The sequence below is a fragment of the Anomaloglossus baeobatrachus genome, chromosome 2 (assembly GCF_048569485.1).
Source record: "Anomaloglossus baeobatrachus isolate aAnoBae1 chromosome 2, aAnoBae1.hap1, whole genome shotgun sequence".
In the NCBI taxonomy this organism is placed as follows: domain Eukaryota; kingdom Metazoa; phylum Chordata; class Amphibia; order Anura; family Aromobatidae; genus Anomaloglossus; species Anomaloglossus baeobatrachus.
In genome coordinates, this window is record NC_134354.1 from 453,492,806 (window position 1) to 453,520,021 (window position 27,216).

General features: G+C 48.1%; 1 protein-coding gene across 1 annotated transcript in view; it reads right to left on the reverse strand.

Moving 5' to 3' along the window:
• Nucleotides 1-254: 254 nt before the first annotated feature.
• The window catches only part of LOC142290258 (multidrug and toxin extrusion protein 2-like), a 190,575-nt gene continuing 163,613 nt past the window's right edge, over nucleotides 255-27,216 (reverse strand). The window contains exons 15-17 of the mRNA XM_075334212.1: nucleotides 11,476-11,570; nucleotides 7,034-7,091; nucleotides 255-493 (exon numbers count right to left, since the gene is read on the reverse strand). Of these exons, the coding sequence (XP_075190327.1) occupies nucleotides 255-493; nucleotides 7,034-7,091; nucleotides 11,476-11,570 (392 nt within the window). The remainder of the gene's footprint in view (nucleotides 494-7,033; nucleotides 7,092-11,475; nucleotides 11,571-27,216) is intronic.

Below are 27,216 nucleotides of genomic sequence, written 5' to 3' on the forward strand. Positions count from 1 at the left end.
AGCCTCATGTTATCAGAGAAACATCCAATTCCGCAACACTGCTAGATACCTCACTTTTGATTTGTTGTAACAGCCCTCGTAACTTCCGAACAAAGCATCCATAATTTTTGGAACCAATATAGACCTCTGGAGTCACGTACACTGGATCAGCAGGGCCGCCGAAGTGTGTTTATGTCTCCATTTATTACTTTAAAACTATTCATGTTCATGCCTAGAAAAAAATGTATTAACGTATCAGACAACCGCTCTAAGCATTACCTATTTATTTGAATGAAATAGACTGCAATCCCAATCATTAATATGGTCACACATAAAAACAATGCCAGTCCACGCCTGATGATCAGCTGTTTCGTTGTTAGTACATCTCCTACGACAATGGATGCCTCTAATGGGAAATCATCTTCTGAAACCATTTCTGCTTCACAGGTCTCCGCAGCGATGTTTCCTAGGATAATGGCACCTTTATTCTCATTTTCAGCATGCTTTGACTCTCCTAAACAATTGAAAAGAAATAATTCTTAGTAATTTACAAATAAATGTGCGCAATATATGTATTTTGTCAGTTAAAGGGTTGTCCAGGTGCGGGCCCAAGTCTGCAGTCACTCTATATGACTGCAGACTTGTGAATCCTTACAGCGCACATTGTGCATGATGTCAGGATTCTCCAGTGCCAGCAGCAGGAACTGGCGACTAGATGTGTGTGGCTTAGTTTAGTAGAAGTGATTTCAGTGAAACCAGACATGTCTAATCAGAATGTGGCTGAAATTATGTAAATCGCATACTTGCAGTCATGCATCTGCCAGCACCAGTGAATCCTGACAGCACATACAGCGCTCTGTAAGATATCACAAGTCTATAATCAAATACAGTTACTGCAGATTTGCACCCCAAGCATAGACAAGCCTGTAAAATGAAGACGTGAGGACCCTAACCGAAGAAATGTTCTATTCCAGAGTTCTACATAGCAACTTTAATTATGTCAGAAAAAGGAATAAAGGATATTTAGTCATGATAATGTTAAAGGCACTAAGCCTTTATTAATTCACTAGAAGGTGGCCCGATTCTAACGCATCGGGTATTCTAGAATTTATTGTGTAGTTAATGTATGATTTTTGTTACATATATAGATGTTGTTGTGCGTAGTTGCCAAGTGTTTGTGTAGAGCGCTGTAAATGTTCTGGGTGTTGTCTGGGTGTGGGGGTGTGTAAGAGCGGTGTTGTTTGTGTGTTGCGTTGTGTGTGTTGCGTTGTTTGTGGAGCACTGTGTGTCTGCAGCGTTGTGTGTGTGTGGTGCTGTGTGTGTTGCGCGGTTTATGTGGGTGTTGCGCGGTTTATGTGGGTGTGTGGGTGTGGGGTGCGTATGTATGTTTTGTGGGGAGGTATATTTTGTGCAGTGTGTGTGTGTTGCCCGGTGTGTGCGTATATTTGTGTGTGCCGCGGTGTTTGTGTGTTGGGTGTTGTGTGTGTGCAGCATTGTCTGTGTGTGTGGGTGTTTGTGTAGGGCGGTGTTTGTGGTTCCCAGTGTGTGTGTGGTGTGTTGTGCGGTGTGTGTGTGGCTGTGTGTGTGTGTGTGTTTTGGGGGGAGGTGTGCACCCCCATCGTCCTCTATCCCCCATGCTGTGCACCCCACATCGTGCTCCATCTCCCATGCTGCACACCCCCCTTCGTGCTCCATCCCCATGCTGCACACCCCCATCGTGTTCCATCCCCCATGCTGAGCAACCCCATCATGCTCCATCATCCATGCTGTGCACCCCCATCATGCTCCATCACCAATGCTGCACCCCCCATCGTGCTTCGTCCCCCCATGCTGCGCACCCCCATCGTGCTTCATCCCCCCATGCTGCGCAACCCCCATCGTGCTTTATCCCCCCATGCTGTGCACCCCCCATCGTGCTTCATCCCCCCGTGCTGCACACCCCCCATCGTGCTCCATCCCCAATGCTGTGCACCCCTCAGAGAGGAGTATAATAGGAGGACTATAATAGGAGGAGTATAATAGGAGGAGTAGTCCTGGGAAGAAAGGAGTATAATAGGAGGAGTTGTCCTGGGGGGAGAGGAGCATAATAGGAGGAGTATTCCTGGGGGGAGAGGAGCATAATAGGAGGAGTAGTCCTGGGGGGAGAGGAGTATAATAGGAGGCGTAGTCCTAGAGAGAAAGGAGTATAATAGGAGGAGTAGTCCTGCGGAGAGAGGAGTATAATAGGAGGAGTAGTCCTAGGGGGTGAAAAAGATAATAGGAGGAGTAGTCCTGGGGGGAGAGGAGTATATTAGGAGGAGTAGTCCTGGGGGGAGGGGAGTATAATAGGAGGAGTAGTCCTGGGGGGAGAGGAGTCTAATAGGAGGAGTAGTCCTGGGGAGAGAGGAGTATAATAGGAGGAGTAGTCCTGGGGAGAGAGGAGTATGATAGGAGGAGTAGTCCTGGGGGGAGAGGAGTATAATAGGAGTAGTAGTCCTGGGGGGAGAGAAGTATAATAGGAGGAGTAGTCCTGGGGGAGAGAAGTATCATAGGAGGAGTATTCCTGGGGAGAGAGGAGTATCATAGGAGGAGTAGTCCTGGGGGGAGAGGAGTATAATAGGAAGAGTAGTCCTGGGGGGAGAGGCGTCTAATAGGAGTAATAGAAGGAGTAGTCCTGGGGGGAGAGGCGTCTAATAGAAGGGAGTAGTCCTGGGGGGAGAGGAGTCTAATAGGAGGAGTAGTCCTGGGGGGAGGTGTCTAATAGGTGGAGTAGTCCTGGGGGGAGGTGTCTAATAGGTGGAGTAGTCCTGGGGGGGTGTCTAATAGGTGGAGTAGTCCTGGGGGCAGGTGTATAGGTGCCCAACGTGTGCCGGGGACGGGGCCGAGTAGCCAACGTGTGCCTGGGGCAGGGCCGGGTGGCCAACGTGTGCCGGGGCCGAGTTGAGCGGCCGTGTGCAGGGGGCGGGGCCAAGCCGAGCGGCCAATGTGTGTGGGGGGCGGGGCCGGGCCGAGCGGCCAATGTGACGGTTGTCACTGTAATGACATCTTTTTGGAGCAAGACATACAGACAGAGTAAGGCAATTATATATATACTAGAAGGTGGCCCGATTCTACGCATCGGGTATTCTAGAATTTACGTATTGTGTAGTTCATGTATGATTTTTGTTATATATATATATGTTGTGTGTAGTTACCAAGTGTTTGTGTAGGCGCTGTACATGTTCTGGGTGTTGTCTGGGTGTGACGGGGGTGAGAGCGGTGTTGTATGTGTGTTGCGTTGTTTGTGGAGCGCTGTGTGTCTGTAGCGTTGTGTGTTGCGCGGTTTGTGTGTGTGTGGTGTGTTTTGGGGGGAGGTATGTTTTGTGCAATGTGTGTGTTGTGCGGTATGTGCGTATATTTGTGTGTGCCGCGGTGTTTGTGTGTTGGGTGTTGTGTGTGTGCAGCGTTGTTTGTGTGTGTGGGTGTCTGTGTAGGGCAGTTGTTTGTGGTTCCCAGTGTGTGTGTGTGTGTGTGGTGTGTTGTGCACTTCCCATCGTGCTCCATCCGCCATGCTGCGCACTCCCAAACGTGCACCATCCGCCATGCTGCGCACTCCCAAACGTGCACCATCCGCCATGCTGCGCACTCCCAAACGTGCTCCATCCGCCAGGCTGCGCACTCCCAAACGTGCTCCATCCGCCATGCTTCGCACTCCCAAACGTGCTCCATCCGCCATGCTGCGCACTCCCAAACGTGCTCCATCCGCCATGCTGCGCACTCCCAAACGTGCTCCATCCGCCATGCTGCGCACTCCCAAACGTGCTCCATCCGCCATGCTGCGCACTCCCAAACGTGCTCCATCCGCCATGCTGCGCACTCCCAAACGTGCTCCATCCGCCATGCTGCGCACTCCCAAACGTGCTCCATCCGCCATGCTGCGCACTCCCAAACGTGCTCCATCCGCCATGCTGCGCACTCCCAAACGTGCTCCATCCGCCATGCTGCGCACTCCCAAACGTGCTCCATCCCCCATGCTGGGCACTCCCAAACGTGCTCCATTCCCCATGCTGCGCACTCCCAAACGTGCTCCATCCCCCATGCTGCGCACCCCCCATTGTAATCCATCCCCCATGCTGCACCAGCATCAGCCTCTCTACCCGCAGCATCAGCCTTCTGTCCCCAGCATCAGCCCGTCTCTGTCCCCAGCCTCAGCCCCTCTCTGTCCCCAGCCTCAGCCCCTCTCTGTCCCCAGCCTCAGCCCCTCTCTGTCCCCAGCCTCAGCCCCTCTCTGTCCCCAGCCTCAGCCCCTCTCTGTCCCCAGCCTCAGACCCTCTCTGTCCCCAGCCTCAGCCCCTCTCTGTCCCCAGCCTCAGACCCTCTCTGTCCCCAGCCTCAGACCCTCTCTGTCCCCAGCCTCAGCCCCTCTCTGTCCCCAGCCTCAGACCCTCTCTGTCCCCAGCATCAGCCCCTCTCTGTCCCCAGCCTCAGCCCCTCTCTGTCCCCAGCCTCAGCCCCTCTCTGTCCCCAGCCTCAGCCCCTCTCTGTCCCCTCCTCTGGCGACACTCACACACACGATCGCATCCACTCACACACACGATCGCATACACTCACACACACCCGATCCCGACACTCACACACACGATCGCATCCACTCACACACACGATCGCATCCACTCACACACACGATCGCATCCACTCACACACACCCGATCCCGACACACACACACCCGATCGCATACACTCACACACACAGACACTGACGATATCGCACATACGCGCTCACAGTCACAACATCCGGAGATACCACATGCTTCTGGCCATGTGATCCTCCGTCAGGTCCTGGAAGGTCACAACAGCACAGTATCGAGGCCGAGAAGCAAGCGATATCGCCGGATGCTGTGAGTGTGTGGATGCGATGTGATGTGTGTGTGAGGTGTGGGAGAGTGAGTGTGAGAGTGAGTGTGAGCTGATGTGTGTGTGTGTGTGTGTGCGTGTGGATCTTCCGCCGCTACAGGACCTCGATGCGCTTGTAACCATGCCAACGTATCCCGTCCCCCGCTCGCACGGGAGCCCACACCACTCCCGTGCGAGCGGGGGATGGGGGATGGGGGGGGGGGGGAGTACAGTACTCACCCCCCTTAACAGCCGTGTCAGTTCGGGGAATGCGCAAGGGGGGGAGAGGGGGGGGGGGAGTACAGTACTCACCTCCGTGACAGCCCTGTCAGTTCGGGGAATGCGCGGGGGGAGGTGGGCGGGGCCAGAGCTAACGTGCGTTGCGTGAGGGGGGCGGGGCATGGCGTGGCCGAATTGCCAATGCCTGCAGGGTGCCGGGGCGAGAGGCCAATCTGTGGGGGGGGCGGAGGCTGGGCGAGCGGCTGGCCAATCCGTGTGGGGGCGCAACCTGGGCGAGCGGCCAATCGGTGTGGGGGGGCGGGGCCATGGCGAGCCCAGCGGCCAATCAGCTTTGTGTCACCGTAAGGACATGTCACGGTGACACTGTCACGGTGACACAATTTTGGAGCATGACAGACAGACAGACAGACAGAATAAGGCAATTATATATATAGATAGATTGGTCTGAGATTGAATGGTTATTAGTATTTGTTTGGTTATGCAAATATTTCATTTTCTGCTGGTAGCCAGTCACAAGTACAATTTGACAGCCACAAGTATTTAAAACTGTATTAACCTGCAGATCACCACTATGACTACAGGTAAATACCATTTTTTTTACTGACAGATTCCCTTTAACCCTTATCGCCAACCATCATACATGTGCGGTTCAAGTTGGTAGCAGGTAAATGGAGCGGGCTCACTGGGTGATGGCTGTCTGTTGGGCCTCGCTTACCCTACTGGTTAAATTGGACGAGTGCTGTCAGTGGACACTAACCCGTGTCATTACTATAATTGACCCAATTTTCTCAGGTGAGAGAATCTACGGTCGTGTGACTCTGGCTTTACAGGTAGGACCTGCTACTAACATTCGTAGGTGGAGTGGAATTCTTCCCGATATTGTTACCCGTGAAAGACCTATGTGCATGTCACTATGGAGCTCCCTTGAAACCCTGCCTGTGGCCGGGCTTCAAAGGAGATTGGGATGTTTCCTATATACAGCAATATTATGGCATTGCTGTTTATAGCACAATTGATCAAATGATCGCAGGTTGAAGTCCCTAAGGGGATTAACAAATACAGTGAAAAGTAAAAAAAAGTTTTAAAAAAATATAAAAAATATCCAGAGTAAAAAAAACATACAGGTTCAAATCACCCCTCTTTTCCCCCATTAAAAATAAAGATAATGAAAAATACATGTGGTATCATTGCATCATAAAAGTCCAAGCTATCAAAATATAAAAATAATTAACCCAGTGGTAAATGGAAAAAATCAAGAACGTCAAAAATATGTTTTTTGGTCACTTTAATACCACTAAAAATGCTGTAACAAGTGATCAAAACGTTATATCTATCCCAACATAGAATTGGTAAAAACGTTGTCTTGCCCCGCAAAAAATAAGATCTCACACGGCTCTATGGAACAAAAATTTAAACCATTGCAGATCTCGGAAAATAGCAACACATCTCCCCTCAAAAAATTTTTTATACAAAGTTCTGATTTTTTTTCACCACTAAAATAAGAAAAAAAAACCTGGACGTTTGGTATCACTGTAATCGTACTACAGAGAAGAATTCAATTGTCAGATTGTTTTTTGTGTTGTGTGGTAAAAATGTCAGAATGCTTTTTTTTCAGAATTTTTTTGACGGTTTCCAGTACACTATGTGGTAAAATGAATGATAACATTCAAAAGTGCAACTCCTCCCACCAAAAAATAAGCCCTCATAAGTTTATGTGGACAGAAAAATAAAAAAGTAAACGGAAATTGGCCATGTCGGGAATGGGTTAAGTGTGGTTTGAGAATAAATTTACTCATCCAAGCAGATTACGCATACACTTATAGTCACAGAATCCACGATCAATGCTCAGATCAACACTTACTATATATTACAAAATTACAGAGCAATTAGTGATCTTTAAGAGTCCAGTATATTTATTTCCTGTGATTTACTAGTGATTTAATATATAAATTATTGTGCTTACCATTTCCATTGCCTCTTTCTTCAGCTTTCTTTAATTGCACACCTGCCCTAATTCTGGCCTAAGAAAAATGAAATGTGATTTTAGAATGTTATACATCTACAAATAAAAAAAACTATGAAAGAATCTGGACACTAATCTTAAAGCACCAGCCCAGCATTTAGGTTTTTTTTTATTTAGCCACTATAGTGGTATTTTAAATCTAAGTCCCCTGCCTCAATTGTTATACATACCCTCCAGCGTCTTAATATTGGTCTCAGGTAGTTTGTGACTTGCCAGCTGCTTCAGTGTTTCATGGAGTGAGCTGGAAGTCACTCTTCAATGCAAGTCTATGAGAGCCCTGTTCTGACTTGTATTGAGAGCTTTTGACCTAACTTCTGAGTTACAGACAGTCAGAAGTTACGATCACAAGATGGCACCTCGGGAAAACCCCAGAGGGCAGTGTCACGAGCATGGGGACTTAAATTGAAAGCACTGCTCCAGCGGGGAAAAAAACCTCAAAACGTTGGAGTAGTAATTACCCTAATGACAGCTTTACACACCCTTAGCATTCTTTCAAGCAATTTTATCATTAAGGCTGTGTGCGCACATGTGCGTATTGCATGCATTTACACTGCTTCTAGCACTGCAGCGTAAATGCATGCGTCCTGCGTCCGCAGCACAATCTATGAAGATTGTGCATAATCCATCCGCACGTTGCATTTGAAAGCGCAGCGATTTGGAAGCTGAAATTTTGATTTAAATCGCTGCGTTCAAAAATGCAGCATGTCACTTTCTTCATGCGCTTTGGATGCAGCTCCCACTCTGTCTATGGGAGAGGCAGCATCCAGAGCGCATAAAATCGGCATTTTTGTTCTGCAGAAACACTGCATTCATTATGCAGTGTCTCTGCAGCGATTGGAAACGCACATGTGCTGTCAAATCACTGCAGAGTTTTCTGCAGTGACACGACGCAACGTGCGCACATGCCCTTAGTCATGTGGAATGCCTTTACAATAATCTTGAAGGAGTTCCAAGAGGTGCTGAGTACTTATTGGTTGCTTTGCTTATACTCTGTGCTACAATTTATCCCATATGATTATGGAGGCTATGCCATCTGACATCGCACTCCATCTCTCTCCTTCTTGGTCCCATAGCATTTACAAACATATGAAGGTGTGTTTTGGGTCACTGTTTTTTTCCAATCAAATAATGGTCTCACAAAGTGCAAACCATGTGGGATGGCATGTCAGTGGATAATGATATAGCAGCCATGCTGGGTATTTCTTGAATTTGGAAAAAAATCACCTACAGGGTCACGAGGAAAGCATTCCCACACAATCACACCTCCCCTCCATGTTTCACGGTGGACTCCGCACATGTATAAACCATCCTCTAACCTTTTATGCATCTCATAAAGACATTGGTGGTTGATACCAAAAATTTTAATTAATGACTCTTCAAACCACAGTATAGATTTACATTGATTCCAAAGAAGAAATGAGATCATGGCACTCACAAGGAAAATCCAAGCTGTTCTTTATTCAGTGGACCCGTGGAAGTACCAGGAGATACGAAATGGCCATCATCCTGAGGAAGCTGGCACCCGGCTCTCTTACCGCTGTTTTACTCCACTTCATGGTTTGAATAAAGAACAGCTCGGATTTTCATTGTGAGTGCCGTGATCTCATTTCTTCTTTGGAATTCTTGGATTCTTACCTCGTCTCCACGAGCACCCGGGAACCAGCGCAGTGGGTGACTCTGACCGTCCTAGTCTCATTCCTCCCGGGCACCAGCACAAGGTACACGACGGTAGTGCACACCCGTACTTCTTTTTTGGCTCTTCACATATAGATTTACATTGATCTAATGTCTAGGTATTGTGTTGCATGACTCCAAGCCATCTTTTTATTTGTGGTCCTCAGTAGTGAATACTTTGCAGAAATTTGATCATAAAAGGCCTGCTGCTCACAGTCTCCTGTGGACAGTTGATGTTGAAATGTGCCTGCTACTCCACCATGTTTTTCCAAAAATAAGCCCTCACCCAAAAATAATCCCTAGCAGGGATTTTCAGCATTTTCGGAGCAAGGCTTAAATATAAGGCCTCTCCCGAAAATAAGCCCTAGTCGTGGTTCAATAATGAATTGTCCGTGCAGCTAAAAAAGTTAAAGATACTGCAGGACACTTCATTATAGACAGTGGGCATCCCGCAATCACACTCACCAGACACCGAGCAGAGGCCCTGCCGTGATCGCACCCGAGTACACATCCGATCTCAAACACACACAATCAGATCTCACACACACACAATTACATTGCACACACAAACATCCGATCTCACACACACACATCCGGTCTCACACACACATCCGGTCTCACACACACATCCGGTCTCACACACACACACATCCGATCTCACACACACACACATCCGATCTCACACACACACACACACATCCGATCTCACACACACACACACACATCCGATCTCACACACACACACACATCCGATCTCACACACACACATCCGATCTCACACACACACATCCGATCTCACACACACACATCCGATCTCACACACACACATCCGATCTCACACACACATCCGATCTCACACACACACATCCGATCTCACACACACATCCGATCTCACACACACAATCAGATCACACACACACAATTAGATTGCACACACAAACATCCAATCTCACACACAAACATCCAATCTCACACACACACATCCAATCTCATACACACACACACATCCGGTCTCACACACACACACACATCCGGTCTCACACACACACACACATCCGGTCTCACACACACACACATCCGGTCTCACACACACACACATCCGATCTCACACACACACATCCGATCTCACACACACACATCCGATCTCACACACACACATCCGCTCTCACACACACACAATCAGATCACACACACAAACATCCGATCTCGCACACACAATCAGATCGTACACACACACATCCAATCTCACACACACATAATCAGATCACACATACAAACATCCGATCTCACACACATTGCATCACACACACACTCAACACATCCAGCGACACAAATTTCTTCTGGCTGGCAGAATCCTGAGAGGCTGTGCAGTGAAGCGCAAGGACCTGCCGCAAGCCTAGCTTACAGTACCTGCGGACACGTGGCTTCCTCTCATCATTCCCTGCCACTGGAAGTATTCTGTAACACTGGATGTAATGTGTGTGTGTGTGTGTGTCAGTGTCAGAGTCATCCAGCCAGCCAGAAGCAGGGGAGTACGGCGTGCAGCACCCATCGGAGATCACAGGGAGGACCTGGGAGCCACGCAGATGTCTGGGTCTGGTAAGTATGAGTCTCCTGGGAAGTGAGGTGTCTGCTTTTTTTGGTGGGTAAACTTACCCCCAACCATGTTTCTCCAAAAATAAGACCTCCTCCAAAAATAAGCCCTAGTGCTTTTTTTGGGGAAAAAGAAAAGTATAAGACGGTGTCTTACTTTTGGAAAAACACGGTATCTGAGGTGCTGACAATTTGCAGTTTCTGAGGCTGGTTATGCTGATGATCTTATCCTGTGCAAAAGAGGTAATTCTTCGTCTTTCTTTCTAGGGGAGGAAGAGACAGTTTTATCATAGTGATTGATGGTTTTCATGACTAACTTGAGGATACAGTCAGGGTTCTAGCAATTTTCTGGGATTGACTGATATTTGTTATTTCTCTTAGTTGAATGGCTCTTGCAATATTATAACTTAGAAGGGATGATGAATAGAGCTTAGCACCATATGGACCTGCTGTGCTAACACTGACTCTGCAAAACACAACTTATAGTAGCAAACACTTTTTGTAGGCCCGTGATTGCACAAGTGAACTCTGGACGAGGCACACGCGTTCATTGGAAGCTATTGTAGGTTTCTATCTGATGAACTTGACTGAAAGAATGGCAAGAGTGTGTAAACCTTTCATCATAGTAAAACAAGAGATTCTTCTCAGTATCCCGTATACTCTGGAACTCACTCACTACCTCAGCATATAAGATTGTCTATCACAATTTAAATCATCAGAGGCAACCTGAAAACCCATCTCTTCAGGAAAACTGACAGCATCCAATAACCATAATGAGACGTCATTGCCACCTGAGCTGTTCCATCCCCCTATCCTACTGTCTCCTTCCCAAACCTTTTAGATTGTAAGCCCGTAAGGGCAGGATGCTCTCCCTCTCTGTTAAAGTTATGTCACTGTTAGTTTATGGCTATTGGATGATGTTTGTATTTTACACATGTAAACCCTCTTCAACCTCTATGGAACCCTTGAATTAGTGGTACATTAAAATGATACTAATATATAGCATAGTGGCACCTTCGTCCATCAATCAAACATTCATGGCTTTTGATATGAGTAGTAATACTTGCAACGTAAGCAGCAAAAAAGCAACTTTTCTATTAATCCAACATATTTACCTCTTCACATGCCCGATTCCAATCCATATGCAAAATGTACGGCACATAGATGAAGCTCTGCAAGGCCACTGGGCATAACAGCCCAGTCCATAAACCTTTAAAATGAAATGTAAAACAGCTTTATCATAATGACAATGCCAAGAGCTCTGTGTTTTGGGTGGAAAGTCCTTCAATGTCTTGCTACACAGCACCATGCTAGCACAGAGAAGGAAGTAGAAACTTCTGACACAATGCCATCTAATTCATAGATTCTCTATTCCCAGAAAAGTTATTAATTCAGAAAGTGATAACTGTTAAATGAAGGACCATATGGACAGTTTGAGACAAAATAGCTATACTTTGTATTAAAGCAAGCCTCTATCCCTGGATTATAAGTGACTATGCAATTGTCATGTTTAGTCAAATCACCTGTTGTCGTATATGCCTTCCGTGGCTCAGATCAGTGCTACGTTTCTCCTGCTTCCAAGATAGCACAATAGCATGGTGAGAACTATGGTAAGTCTAACCACAACTCCCTTGCTTTTGTTATGCAACAGCAGAGTTAGGCTATGTGCGCACAGTGCGTTTTTGCGCGTTTTTCGGGAGCGTTCTTGGCCTCAAAACTGCATGACTTTGCTTCCCCAGCAAATGAGTTTTCATTTTTGCTGTCCGCACACAACTGTTTTTTTAAGCTGCGTTTTTGAGCTTGAAAAAAAAAATGGACATGTCAATTCTTTGCTGCGTTTTTCTGCATTTTCCGCCATGCAATGCATTGGAAAAACTCAGCAAAACGCAGAGAACAAAAACGCAGCAAAACGCAGCCAAAAACGCACCAAATCGCGGTAAAAACGCATGTGTTTTTTTATGCGTTTTTTCGACACAGGTGTGTTTTTAGCTGCCAAAAACGCACAAAAACGCAGCGTCAAAAAAACGCAGCGTGCGCACATAGCCTAAAAGCTTGGGAGGAGTGGTTTAGACTCACAATTGCACTACTCATGCCACTTTGATGGCCATCTTTGAAGCTGGAGGAACGGAACGTTGAGCTGAGTATCAGAGGCATTGAAAGATCAACAGTTTGGGTGACTAAAGGCCCCGTCACACACAGAGATAAATCTTTGGCAGATCTGTGGTTGCAGTGAAATCATGGACATATTGTTCCATTTGTACACAGCCACAAACCTGGCACTGATTGTCCACAATTTCACTGCAATCAGAGATCTGCCACAGATTTATCTCTGTGTGTAAAATGGCCTTAAGTATAAGAAATGTACTGTCACTTTTCAGTTCCAATGTGGATTGTAACTTTAAAGAAAAAATTCCTATTGATATAAACATTGATAAAAAAACATTAGCTGCTTGTCATCTTCAAATCATCTTCATTTTGTCATGCCACTCCCTAACAACCTTCCATTTCAAGAACACAACATTTAAAGGGGTGGTTCACCCATTTTTTTTTATTTTCTCTATGAGTTCCACTTACCATTATAGGCGTTTTCTTCATTGGCTTCTATTTCCAGTTCTGGCACTGAGCGGCGCTATCCTGCACGATCAGTGCCTGTCACATGACGTCAGAGGATGCAGGTGCCACTCTCAGTGATTGACTGGGCTGTGGTCAGTGACTACCGCACGTCACAGCCCAGCATCGAGGGGAGGATCCGGAGGATGGCACAGTGTGGAGGGGTTAAGACAGAGCGCGCGCTTAGCATCCGTCAGATGTGGGAGGTACGGGGCACCAGTGTGGAGTACAGGGGGGGGGGTTCTTCAGCTGAAATCCCCCCTGTCACGCAAGTATGTGATCACACTATCCGCCCGCTGTGCTCAGCTGTCAGGAGAGCCTGCGGTGTCTGCAGTGTGATCAAGTGCTCCTACCAGCAGCACAGGTGACCGGACGCTGCATGGGACCAATCTGGTCCACTCTGTCACCTGCACAACAAGTCCCAGAGTGGAGACAGTTAGGCTACTTTCACACATCCAGTTTGAGCACTGCGGCTCAATCCGGCTGTGAAACCTATGCAACGGATGCGGCGAAAACACTGCATCCTTTGCATAAGTTTTTACATGCGGCCCGTCCGTTTTTTTCCGGTTGCGGCACACTACTGAGCATGTGCAGTGGAAGAAACCGCATGCGGCGGCCGGATACGGTTTTTGCCGCATCGCGCCGCATACGGCGTCCATAGGCATGCATTGAAAAATGCACCACAGCGGCCGGAAGCGGCGCGATGCATTTTTTTTTTTGCCGGAGCAAAAAACGTGCCAGGGAACGTTCCATCTGGCCACCGCATCGGCTAAACCTGCCGCATGCGGCAAAAAACGGACGGAACGCAAGCCCATGCGGCACAATGCAGCGTCAATGCAAGTCAATGCTGGAAAAAACGAAACCGGCGGCAAAAAAAAACGTTTTCGTTTTTCAGCAGAGCGCCGGATTGTGCCGTACTGCTACAGCCGGATGTGTGAAAGTAGCCTTAGTGACATGCTCTGCTCTGACAAATAGTGTGCTGCATGTCACTATCTTGCTCCAGTCTGTGACTTCTGCTGCATAGGACCCACTTTCTCCACTCTCACCTGCACAACAAGAGCCAGAGTGGAGCAAGATAGTGACATATAGCACACTATGTGTCAGAGCAGAGCATGTCACCAACTGTCTCCACTCTGAGACTTGTTGTGCAGGTGAACGGATGCTTCATGTCACTAACTGTCTCCACTCTGGGACTTGTTGTGCAGGTGAGAGTGGAGAAACTTGGTACTATGCAGCAGAAGTCACAGAGTGGATCAAGTTAGTGACATGTATTATCCGGTCACCTGCACAACAAGTCCCAGAGTGGAGACAGTTAGTGATAAATGATAAAAGCTCTATTACCATGATTAGGCAGTGCACACAGGAAGGAGGGGAGGGAACAGTTTTGGTGGAGATCTGAGTGGGTGTGAGATAGATTGCTAGTTACTGCAAAGGATTATGGAAGTTGTAGTAACTGAACCCAGGAAGTTAAAAGAGCGAATAACTCCATCAGAGCTGGAGCCAGCAATGAGGATGTGCTGCTAGAGCACAATAAAAGGTAATATTGCTAAAATAACATGATAGATGTGTGGAGAGGCACATATTTGCAAGATTTATGAGGGAAAAAAAATCAGTTTTGGTAACTGGACAACTTCTTTAATATAGCAGCTGATCAGGGCATAAAAGACATGAAACAAAATTTATCAGGAGATAAAGGGAATCTGTCAGTAGGAGCAACCCTCCAAAAAAGTCTGTATGGTCATGCAGGTCATAGAAAGTTAAAAAAAAAATGAATACTTGATATCTGCGATCCAAGGTCTTATTCCAAAGAAATCCATGTTTTTCTTAATACGTAAATAAGAAGTTAGGCTCCATGGGCAGGACACAGATCTCCTTGAGCATCTCCCTGGAGAGATTATCAATGTGAAATATGTAATGACTGATAGTCTTCTCTCCTTATTTCACTGCAGAGCTGTGCCTGATTACAACTAACACAGTACAGCAGAGCTAAGCTTTGTCTCATTACAAACACATCTGTGTACCGCCCCTGCAGCAGTCGGACTGCTCGGATCCGGGATTGCTGTGGTTCGAGTGTCTCCGGACCCGGGGGCTTACGGCCACTCGAAAATAAAAGGGGGACTATTTACAGGGGGTTTAGTGTTCATGACACCACCTGTGGTTCGCGGTAAGGGGAGTACCGTCGCTGCCGATAGGAGTACCCGGGGGAGATGGAGCAGGGCAGCCAGATGATGTTCCCTCTACGGGTAGGGTAGGCCCCGGGACTCTGGATGGTGGAAGTGTAGGGGAGCGTGGTGCAGGCCAGGCAGGGAGATTCAGGGGAATGTAGCGTACTCACCCAGGTCGTGTGGGTGTTGGTGCGACCATTAAGCAGACTCTCACACAGGAGTAAACCAAGTCTCTGAGTGCCGCTGCCACTCAGGGGAGCTCGTCCGGGAATCCGTCCACGTTGGTATTGCTGATGGTTCTGGACCTGTCTCCATGCACTTTGTATAGACATTTCTGAGTCACCCGTCAGACTGGAGCTTTCGGGGTCCGCTCCCTACAATTAGTTAGAGGAGCTGTGCTCTTGATGGTTGACACTCGGGATCTCAGTGGGCTGCATAATCTGGAAAGCCCTATCCCCCTTGTTGTGTTGGTGCCTTCGATCTCTGAGCTCTTGGGGAAAGTTCATAAAGAAACTATCCTCCACAGGTTAATTATCAGGTTGCGTGAAGCTACTCCCTTATCTAGGGTCCAGTACCCTGCCGTGCTTGGTACCAGTCCAGTTACTAGATTTTCCGGTGCCGTCCGTTCTCCAAAACTAAGTCTGGGCACCCTTTCCAATACCCTGCGACCAGGTCTCCAACTCCTCCGGTCCCAGACTACCGTCTGCGACCTAACCAAAGTCTCCCCAGGAGCTCCAACTTCCTCAGCTCCTCACTCTCTGAGGTCTACCACTCTTCTGACTATGTCCCTCCCCCCAGTCTGCCTGACCCCTAGGCAGGTGGCCCTTTTCCAGCTAGACCATCCACTGGTGTGCCTGACAGGGTGTGGTGCGAGGTGTGGCTAGGATTAGAATGCTAATGGAGCAATACCAAAGGTTAGGATCCCAGAACCATGGAGGGTGAGTTCTGCACCGTAAGAGAAAGGAGTGCAGTTCCCCGTGACACCCTGATTAGTTCAGGGGCGTCACATCTGCACTCGTAGCTCTCCTCTCACAGTGCTGTCAGTTCAATTGTACTCTCCTCCCCCAAGCTGGCTGCCTGTGAGATGGAAGCTGAAAAAGTAATCAGTAGATCTGACAGCACTATGAGAGGAGAGTTGCAGATGTGTTTGTAGTAACGCAAAGTTCAGTTCTACTTGCATTAGTTGTATTCATACACAGCTCTGTAGTGCTGCAGTGAGATCAGGAGAGTAGACTGTCAGTCATTACATCTCACACTGGTAATGTCCTCTTTCATTTAAAATAAGCTCTGGAGGCAGAGATCTTAACAGCTAACTTACATATTAAAGGGTTATTCTCAAATTGTCTCTTGAGCAGCTCAGAAATATCAGTCTCTCCTTATTTCCTGGTTGCTGAGGAGCAGGTCAGCTCCTTGAGTGTGAGCCCTGGTGAGCAGCTTCATTCAACTACTATACATTTGTTAGTGCTTGTTCTGAGTCACTATAGAGTGAGATAACAGGGACAGAACAATCACACAGCTCAAGAAAGTGAGAGCCATGATTTGAAATGCTGTGGAAACTGTCAATGCAATACTGGGTGCCATGTCCGGATTGTGATTATGCAGGACTGATAAGAGTCTTGACTTGTGAGGGAGGGGAGGGAGATTAACTAACTGCTGTATAGAAATAAATGGGCTGAAGAGAGGTGGCTGGTATTTTAGGAGTTTATTTCTCTACTGGAATGTAACTCCTGCGCACACTCAACCAGGTTTTGGGCAGGCAATAGTGGCAGAGCTCCATGGAAACCAGCTGTACAATCTGAAAGATACAAGCTGTCTTCGCAAAAGAATGATAGCAGGTAGAAAAAGCATGTCAGTTGCAAACTTGCTTGTTTTAATGCTTTCAAACTAATGAAAACAGTTTAATAAATTGAAAATACCCCTTTAGGAAAATCGCGAATTTCTCTGTAAGACATCGGATCGCAGATAATCAAGGTATCATTTTATTCAACTTTTTATGACCTACATGCCCATATAGACGGTTTAGGAGAGTTGTGCCTACTGATATACTGCAGTCATTGTCAGGTCAATCGCTAGTCTTTCACAATATGAGATATTAACCGTGTTGATATTCAAATGTCCTACAGTGCCTTGCAAAAATATTGGTATGTGTTTTGTCTTGTATTTTTTTTGGGGAGTCTCTACCACTTGATTTACAAAACAAGCCTATCACTTGAAAGGTGCAGAATATATTTTATTGTGACAAAAAAATAAGAAAAAAAAGTAGAGAACTTTATTGTGCATAAGTATTGACTCTCTAAAAATCAATAGTTTGTTGCGGAGCTAACTTTGTTATAATTACAGACATATGTCTTTTGTAGTTATTCTCCATTAGGCTAAGTTCACACCAATAAGTTAATGTGTTTTTTAAGGTGCAATATTCACCTCGAGTAAGGAGGGGTTAATCACCGGTGTTCCACATACACTTTACATACAGCTTAGGAGCCTTCTCACTGGGGAACTGGACTAGGGTAGGCAGGGGGTTGGCCATGACGAAGCTTGGGATTTTCTGGTCACTAGGACAACCACCTGGGGGGCAGGGTCCACTTGGGGTAGAGGTAGCAGCAACTCACACACACCCGGCAATCAAGTTGGGACTTCAGTTCTGGCGACACAACACCATTTCTTCTCCTTTTTCTTCTCACAGGGCCTGAGGCTTGGAGCGAGACTCCCAGCCCGGGTTCCCCCTCTCCTGAAGGGACACACCTTGGATAGGACACTTTCCAAACACCGGTGGCTTCCTCTAACTCATCCGAGGTCGACGGGGCCCAGCATGGCGGTGACCGGTGCCTCCAAGGCAATACAAAGACTGTGAGTAAAGATACCTGGAACTGCAGCAGCTGACTCGGACTCTTATTACCAGTGCCCCATGCTTTGGCGCCAACGGCCACTGCCACTACTACTCCCCTCATCATCCTCCCCGGGGCCCGCTCTAACTGTGGGGAGAGAAACCATCTTTGCTGCTATTACCATCCGCCCCAGAGGACAGCGACAGCACCGGCGGCTAATCCCTAGCCACGTACCGCAGGTGGCGTCACAAAATCATCCCCATCCATCCCCCTTTTCCGTGGACACCTCGGAGTCTCGAAACCGGGCAGGCCATCCATGACATCCCCCTGACCCTTCACCAGCTCGGCGACGAGTATCCCCCAGGCCCCGTGGGGAGCTCCAGATACCTAAGGTGTCTCTCAGAAGGCAGCATTTTGCGGCCCCATAGGAGTGTTTTTCGGTAAGGAAATGTTAGTAACAACCCATCAAATCCACACAGGCCAAGAAATCAAACCATAGGTGTCCATAAATTAAGTTATGTGTTACAAAGCAAAATGACACAGGAAAAAGTAATGAACTCATGAAGGTATAAAATTCTAATGACAGTTTCTCTTTAAACAGTGAAAGGTGGGGATTCACATACACTGACATCTTTACAGTATTTATTAGTGATGAGCGAGTACTAAAAAGCTCGGGTGCTCGAAGCTCGGGCCGAGCCTCCCAAGATACTCGTGTACTCGGCCCGAGCAACGAGCCCAATGTTATCCTATGGGAGACCCGAGTATTTTTGTGAAATGACCTCCCGGCAGCATGGAGAAACCCTAAAAATGTCACAAAAGTCTCAGAAGAGTGCTCAAATGACATGGCAACAGCATGGGGAAGACCCCTTGAAGCATTTATCACTCAAAAGTCACAGCTGTGAACAATTTTGTCCGCGTTTTACGCCATTTTTACGGACTCACCAGAAAACCTTCCAAAATGACCCCAAAATGATTTTTCATGGCGGAAATGTTAAGGGCACATACCCAATAGTGAGATAGATCTGGTGTATGTTACTTTTTGAGATCAATACATGAAAGATTTTACGTGAAAACATTGTGTGGCACTCCGATGTCCCTGAGAAGAGACGTACATGAAGGCCTCTTGAGTCTAATGTGCCCATTTTGAGGAAGTGAGTCTTTGTAGTATTTTCCTTTGCCAGGGCAGTCCTAAATTGTGAGGTTCACCAATGCCCCTGCATACAGACGTGCATGAGGGCCTCAAAACATTAAGTGTCCATTGTCAGGAAGTGGGTGTATTATAGTATAGCCCTTAGGCAGGGCAGCCAAAAATTGGGAGGCTCCACATTGTCCCTGGGTAGAGACGTGCATGATGGCCTTTAAACCTGAAGTGCCCATTGTAAGGAAGTGGGTCTATTTCAGTATAGCCCTTTGCCAGGGCAGCCAAAAATTGGGAGGCTCCACATTGTCCCTGGGTAGAGACGTGCATGAGGGCCTCAAAACATTAAGTGTCCATTGTCAGGAAGTGGGTGTATTATAGTATAGCCCTTAGGCAGGGCAGCCAAAAATTGGGAGGCTCCACATTGTCCCTGGGTAGAGACGTGCATGATGGCCTTTAAACCTGAAGTGCCCATTGTAAGGAAGTGGGTCTATTTCAGTATAGCCCTTTGCCAGGGCAGCCAAAAATTGGGAGGCTCCACATTGTCCCTGGGTAGAGACGTGCATGAGGGCCTCAAAACATTAAGTGTCCATTGTCAGGAAGTGGGTGTATTATAGTATAGCCCTTAGGCAGGGCAGCCAAAAATTGGGAGGCTCCACATTGTCCCTGGGTAGAGACGTGCATGATGGCCTTTAAACCTGAAGTGCCCATTGTAAGGAAGTGGGTCTATTTCAGTATAGCCCTTTGCCAGGGCAGCCAAAAATTGGGAGGCTCCACATTGTCCCTGGGTAGAGACGTGCATGAGGGCCTCAAAACATTAAGTGTCCATTGTCAGGAAGTGGGTGTATTATAGTATAGCCCTTAGGCAGGGCAGCCAAAAATTGGGAGGCTCCACATTGTCCCTGGGTAGAGACGTGCATGATGGCCTTTAAACCTGAAGTGCCCATTGTAAGGAAGTGGGTCTATTTCAGTATAGCCCTTTGCCAGGGCAGCCAAAAATTGGGAGGCTCCACATTGTCCCTGGGTAGAGACGTGCATGAGGGCCTCAAAACATTAAGTGTCCATTGTCAGGAAGTGGGTGTATTATAGTATAGCCCTTAGGCAGGGCAGCCAAAAATTGGGAGGCTCCACATTGTCCCTGGGTAGAGACGTGCATGATGGCCTTTAAACCTGAAGTGCCCATTGTAAGGAAGTGGGTCTATTTCAGTATAGCCCTTTGCCAGGGCAGCCAAAAATTGGGAGGCTCCACATTGTCCCTGGGTAGAGACGTGCATGAGGGCCTCAAAACATTAAGTGTCCATTGTCAGGAAGTGGGTGTATTATAGTATAGCCCTTAGGCAGGGCAGCCAAAAATTGGGAGGCTCCACATTGTCCCTGGGTAGAGACGTGCATGATGGCCTTTAAACCTGAAGTGCCCATTGTAAGGAAGTGGGTCTATTTCAGTATAGCCCTTTGCCAGGGCAGCCAAAAATTGGGAGGCTCCACATTGTCCCTGGGTAGAGACGTGCATGAGGGCCTCAAAACATTAAGTGTCCATTGTCAGGAAGTGGGTGTATTATAGTATAGCCCTTAGGCAGGGCAGCCAAAAATTGGGAGGCTCCACATTGTCCCTGGGTAGAGACGTGCATGATGGCCTTTAAACCTGAAGTGCCCATTGTAAGGAAGTGGGTCTATTTCAGTATAGCCCTTTGCCAGGGCAGCCAAAAATTGGGAGGCTCCACATTGTCCCTGGGTAGAGACGTGCATGAGGGCCTCAAAACATTAAGTGTCCATTGTCAGGAAGTGGGTGTATTATAGTATAGCCCTTAGGCAGGGCAGCCAAAAATTGGGAGGCTCCACATTGTCCCTGGGTAGAGACGTGCATGATGGCCTTTAAACCTGAAGTGCCCATTGTAAGGAAGTGGGTCTATTTCAGTATAGCCCTTTGCCAGGGCAGCCAAAAATTGGGAGGCTCCACATTGTCCCTGGGTAGAGACGTGCATGAGGGCCTCAAAACATTAAGTGTCCATTGTCAGGAAGTGGGTGTATTATAGTATAGCCCTTAGGCAGGGCAGCCAAAAATTGGGAGGCTCCACATTGTCCCTGGGTAGAGACGTGCATGATGGCCTTTAAACCTGAAGTGCCCATTGTAAGGAAGTGGGTCTATTTCAGTATAGCCCTTTGCCAGGGCAGCCAAAAATTGGGAGGCTCCACATTGTCCCTGGGTAGAGACGTGCATGAGGGCCTCAAAACATTAAGTGTCCATTTTAAGGAAGTGGGTGTATTTCAGTATAGCCCTTAGGCAGGGCAGCCAAAAATTGGGAGGCTCCACGTTGTCCCTGGGTAGAGACGTGCATGAGGGCCTCAAAACATTGTTCCCATTGCAAAGGAGCGGGTCTCCTGTCGTTGTAATGTCCATTCTGCAAAGAATGGGCGAAAAAATTTACCACTGGGGGTATACCTGAAACAAAGACCTAACTATTGTAACGGTCATCATGATGGCGCATGAGGAGAAGGAGGAGCAGTCCAGCGATTATCCAAAGTCGAGAAGTGTACCCATGGGTGAGTGGAGGTACATGGCAAACTTTAAATTCCGCTCTCATTTGCTGGTGGTGTGGTGAAGTCTGGCCCAATCCAACCCTTGTTCATCTTTATCAGAGTCAGCCTGTCAGCATTTTCAGTTGACAGGCGGGTGCGTTTATCTGTAATGATTCCACCTGCGGCACTAAAAACACGCTCTGACAAAACGCTAGCAGCAGGGCAGGCCAGGACTTCCAAGGCGTAGAGAGCCAATTCATGCCACGTGTCCAGCTTGGATACCCAATAATTGTAAGGCACAGAGGAATGTCGGAGTACAGTTGTTCGATCTGCAAGGTACTCCTTCAGCATCTGGGCAAACTTAGGATTTCTTGTGGCACTACCCCGCACCTCAGGGGCTGTGGTACGTGAGGGGCTGAGAAAACTGTCCCACATCTTAAAGACTGTTCCCCTACCTCTGGCGGATTGGACTTGTGCCTCTCTCGGCTGTACGCCTCGGTTGTCCACTGATTCCTGACCTATGCCGCTAGCGTTTTGTGAGGGGAATGCTTTGCCTACTTCCGTGAGTATGGCCTTCCGAAACTGCTGCATTTTGGTTGACCTCTCATCCACGGGAATAAGAGACAAAAAGTTCTCCTTGTAGCGTGGGTCTAACAGTGTTACCAACCAGTAATGATTGTCGGCCAAGATGTTCTTAACGCGAGGGTCACGAGACAGGCAGCTTACCATAAAGTCAGCCATGTGCGCCAGACTCTTAACAGCCAGGACTTCAGTAGCCTGACCAACAAGATGACTGAACATGCTGTCCTCCTCCTCCTCCTCCTCCTCCTCCTCCTCATCTACCCTGTCCTCTGGCCAGCCACGCTGAATCGAGGATATGACTGGTGTGCATGTCATATCCTCAATTTGGCCGGAGAGTTGCTCCATGTCTTCATCCTCCTCCTCGTCATAGTCCTCCACTGCACGTTGTGATGAGACGAGGCTGGGCTGTGTGTTATCACCCACACCCACTACTGTTTCTTGCTGCAACTCATCGCGCTCCGCCTGCAATGCATCATGTTTGTTTTTCAAAAGGGACCGTTTTAGAAGGCAGAGTAGCGGTATGGTGACGCTAATAATGGCGTCATCACCACTCACCATCTTGGTGGAGTCCTCAAAGTTTTGGAGGATGGTACATAGGTCTGACATCCATCTCCACTCCTCAGGTGTTATGTGTGGAGTTTGACCCATTTCCCGACGGCTTAGGTGATGCAGGTACTCAACAACTGCCCTCTTCTGCTCACATATCCTGACCAACATGTGCAGAGTTGAATTCCAACGCGTGGGGACATCACACACCAGTCTGTGAGCCGGAAGATGCAAACGGCGCTGAAAGCCGGCAAGGCCGGCTGAAGCAGTAGGTGACTTTCGAAAATGTGCAGACAGGCGGCGAACTTTTACCAGCAGATCAGACAGCTCTGGGTATGACTTTATAAACCGCTGAACCACGAGGTTGAGCACATGGGCCACGCATGGAACATGTGTCAGCTGGCCTCGCCTCAAAGCCGCCACCAGGTTCCGGCCATTGTCACAAACGACCTTTCCTGGCTTTAGGTTCAGAGGTGTGAGCCAGTGATCTGCCTGCTGTTTCAGAGCTGTCCACAGCTCTTCTGCATTGTGGGGTTTGTCACCTATGCAGATTAGCTTCAGCACAGCCTGTTGCCGCTTCGCCGAGGCAGTGCTGCAGTGCTTCCAGCTTGTGACTGGTGTGGAGGGCACAGTGGATGAGGATGCGCAGGAGGAGGAGGAGGCTGAAGAGCATGACATTCCGGAGCTGTAGAGTGTGGGTGAAACACTGACTGAGGTAGGGCCTGCAAACCTTGGTGTGGGAAGGACGTGTTCCGTCCCTCGCTCAGACTGGGTCCCAGCTTCCACAATATTAACCCAGTGTGCCGTCAACGAGATGTAGCGGCCTTGCCCACAAGCACTTGTCCACGTGTCTGTGGTTAGGTGGACTTTGGGTGAAACAGCGTTGTTCAGGGCACGTGTGATGTTTTGTGACACGTGGTTATGCAACGCGGGGACGGCACACCGGGAGAAATAGTGGCGGCTGGGGACCGAGTAACGTGGGACAGCTGCCGCCATCAGGTCACGGAATGCTTCTGTCTCCACCAGCCTAAAAGGCAACATTTCCAGCGCAAGCAGTCGCGAAATGTTAGCATTTAGAACTGTGGCATGTGGGGTGTTGGCAGTGTATTTGCGCCTGCGTTCAAAGGTTTGCTGAATGGATAACTGAACGCTGCGCTGGGACAAGGACGTGCTTGATGATGGTGTTCTTTCTGCGTAGGCAACTGCAGGTGCAGGAGTGGAGGAGGCTTGTTCGCAGGCAGCATGGACAGAGGATTGGCTCGCATGCACAACCAGCGAAGACGTAGCAGTGACATCAGCAAGCACTGCTCCTCGACTCTGTTGTACTTCCCACAAAGTCGGGTGCTTGGCTGACATGTGCCTGATCATGCTGGTGGTGGTCAGGCTGCTAGTTTTGGTACCCCTGCTGATGCTGGCACGGCAGGTGTTGCAAATGGCCTTTTTTGAATCATCTGGATCCAACTTAAAAAACTGCCAGACTCGTGAAGACCTAACATTTGTACAGGCACCTTGTGTCGTCGTGTTGTTACGGGGAACGGTTGCCTGACTTCTGCCTGGGACCACCACCCTGCTTCTTACTGCCTGTTGTGATGCTACGCCTCCCTCCCCCTGTGCACTGCTGTCCTCGCTCTGCATATCCTCCTGCCAGGTTGGGTCAGTTACTGGATCATCCACCACGTCGTCTTCCTCTTCCGCACCCTGCTCCTCCTCCTGACTTGCTGACAATTGTGTCTCATCATCGTCCACCACTTGTTGAGACACGTTGCCAACTTCGTGAGAACGTGGCTGCTCAAATATTTGGCTATCTGTACAGACGATCTCCTCATGACCCACTTCAATATGAGCTGGCGAGAGGCCAGAATGTGTGAATGGAAACGTGAACAGCTCTTCCGAGTGTCCAAGTGTGGGATCATTAATGTCCGAGGAGGACGTGTACTCAGCCTGGTGGTAGGAAGGAGGATCAGGTTCAGAAATGTGCGGTGCAGTATCACGGCTACTGACACTTGACCGTGTGGAAGACAGAGTGTTTGTGGTGGTGCCAATCTGACTGGAAGCATTATCCGCTATCCAACTAACAACCTGTTGACACTGGTCTTGGTTCAAGAGCGGTGTACTGCTGCGGTCCCCAAGAATTTGGGACAGGACGTGCGAGCGACTAGATGTGGCCCTTTGTTGTGGCGAAATTAGAGCTTGCCCACGACCTCGGCCTCTGCCTGCACCACCATCACGTCCACTTCCTTGTTCCTTGCCAATGCCCTTGCGCATTTTGCAATGCTGTGCACTGCTGACGTGTATATTCACTACTTGTGCGTTATATCAAAGTTTCTGGAAATTGCACACCAGTGCACCTGTACGCTGCCACCAACAGGCACACACGTGCGGTTTTAAAAACCAAGCACGGACGCAATAATAACCTAACACAGGTTTTAGGAGCAAAAATTAAGAACTCTGACACTATCAGCCACTGCTGACTGACGTGTATTATACACTACACTTGTGCGTTATATAATAGTTTGGTAAACGCACACCAGTGCACCTGTACGCTGCCACCAACAGGCACACACGTGCGGTTTTAAAAACCAAGCACGGACGCAATAATAACCTAACACAGGTTTTAGGAGCAAAAATTAAGAACTCTGACACTATCAGCCACTGCTGACTGACGTGTATTATACACTACACTTGTGCGTTATATAATAGTTTGGTAAACGCACACCAGTGCACCTGTACGCTGCCACCAACAGGCACACACGTGCGGTTTTAAAAACCAAGCACGGACGCAATAATAACCTAACACAGGTTTTAGGAGCAAAAATTAAGAACTCTGACACTATCAGCCACTGCTGACTGACGTGTATTATACACTACACTTGTGCGTTATATAATAGTTTGGTAAACGCACACCAGTGCACCTGTACGCTGCCACCAACAGGCACACACGTGCGGTTTTAAAAACCAAGCACGGACGCAATAATAACCTAACACAGGTTTTAGGAGCAAAAATTAAGAACTCTGACACTATCAGCCACTGCTGACTGACGTGTATTATACACTACACTTGTGCGTTATATAATAGTTTGGTAAACGCACACCAGTGCACCTGTACGCTGCCACCAACAGGCACACACGTGCGGTTTTAAAAACCAAGCACGGACGCAATAATAACCTAACACAGGTTTTAGGAGCAAAAATTAAGAACTCTGACACTATCAGCCACTGCTGACTGACGTGTATTATACACTACACTTGTGCGTTATATAATAGTTTGGTAAACGCACACCAGTGCACCTGTACGCTGCCACCAACAGGCACACACGTGCGGTTTTAAAAACCAAGCACGGACGCAATAATAACCTACTAACAGGTTTTTTTGGGGAGCGACAATTACAGTACAGACAAGTCAGACACTATCTGGACTGTTTTACACTGTGTACACCAGCCCCAGATATGAAGGCTGGTATACGGTCACCACTACCCTGCCTGCCTGCCTGCCTGTATACTGCTACAATAGTCCTGACAAGGACTCTTTTGGTCACTAGCCTGTATTCAGACCTGGCTATACCCTGCCTGTATATAGCAACAATAGTCCTGAGAAGGACTCTGCTACTGTACTCCGACCTGGCTATACCCTGCCTGCCTGTATACAACTAGAATAGTCCTGAGAAGGACTTTTGGTCACACTGTTTGCAGCCCTGCAACTGAAAAAGCTATAAAGGGCCGCAAAGCTTTCCCTGAATCAGCGACACTCTCCCTACACTCACTGTCAGAATAGCTGTGAGCAGAGCACAGCGCGCCGGCCGATATAAAGGCTCGGTGACGCTGTGCAGGCCGGCCAATCACTGCAATTCCACAACTAACAGGGCTGTGGCATTGCAGTGGTCTGCCAGCCAATCCCTGCATGAGGGCTGGCTCTCAAAAGAGCGCCAACATGCAGAAATGAAGACCACGAGTAAAGCACGAGTATCGCGAGATTACTCGGTCCCCGCCGAGCAGCCCGAGTACAGTGATACTCGTGCGAGTACCGAGTAGTGACAAGCATGCTCGCTCATCACTAGTATTTATCTATGGCAATTATTTTTGCAATGATATTTTTTTTATTCCATTGTAACAATTTGAGGTATGTTGTCAGGTCTGTAACATAATTCAAAATCCAGTTTAACTTCATGTAGGAATGCAACAAAACTAGGAAAACAGCAAAGAGGCTGAAAATTTTGCAATGCACTGTATGGCTGTAAACATTTAAAGGGAAGCTGTCACCAGGTTTTTGCCTTAAGAGCTGTGGCCACCAACAGTAAAGCCTGCTTTACACCTTACAATTAAGCATACGATATCGTATGCAATGTGACACGCCCCCATCGTATGTGCGACACTTTCAATTTGTTGACCGCGTCGTATAAACGATTAATTGCCGTCACACGTACTTACCCTTCCATACGACCTCGATGTTGGCGGCGAACATCCACTTCCTGGAGT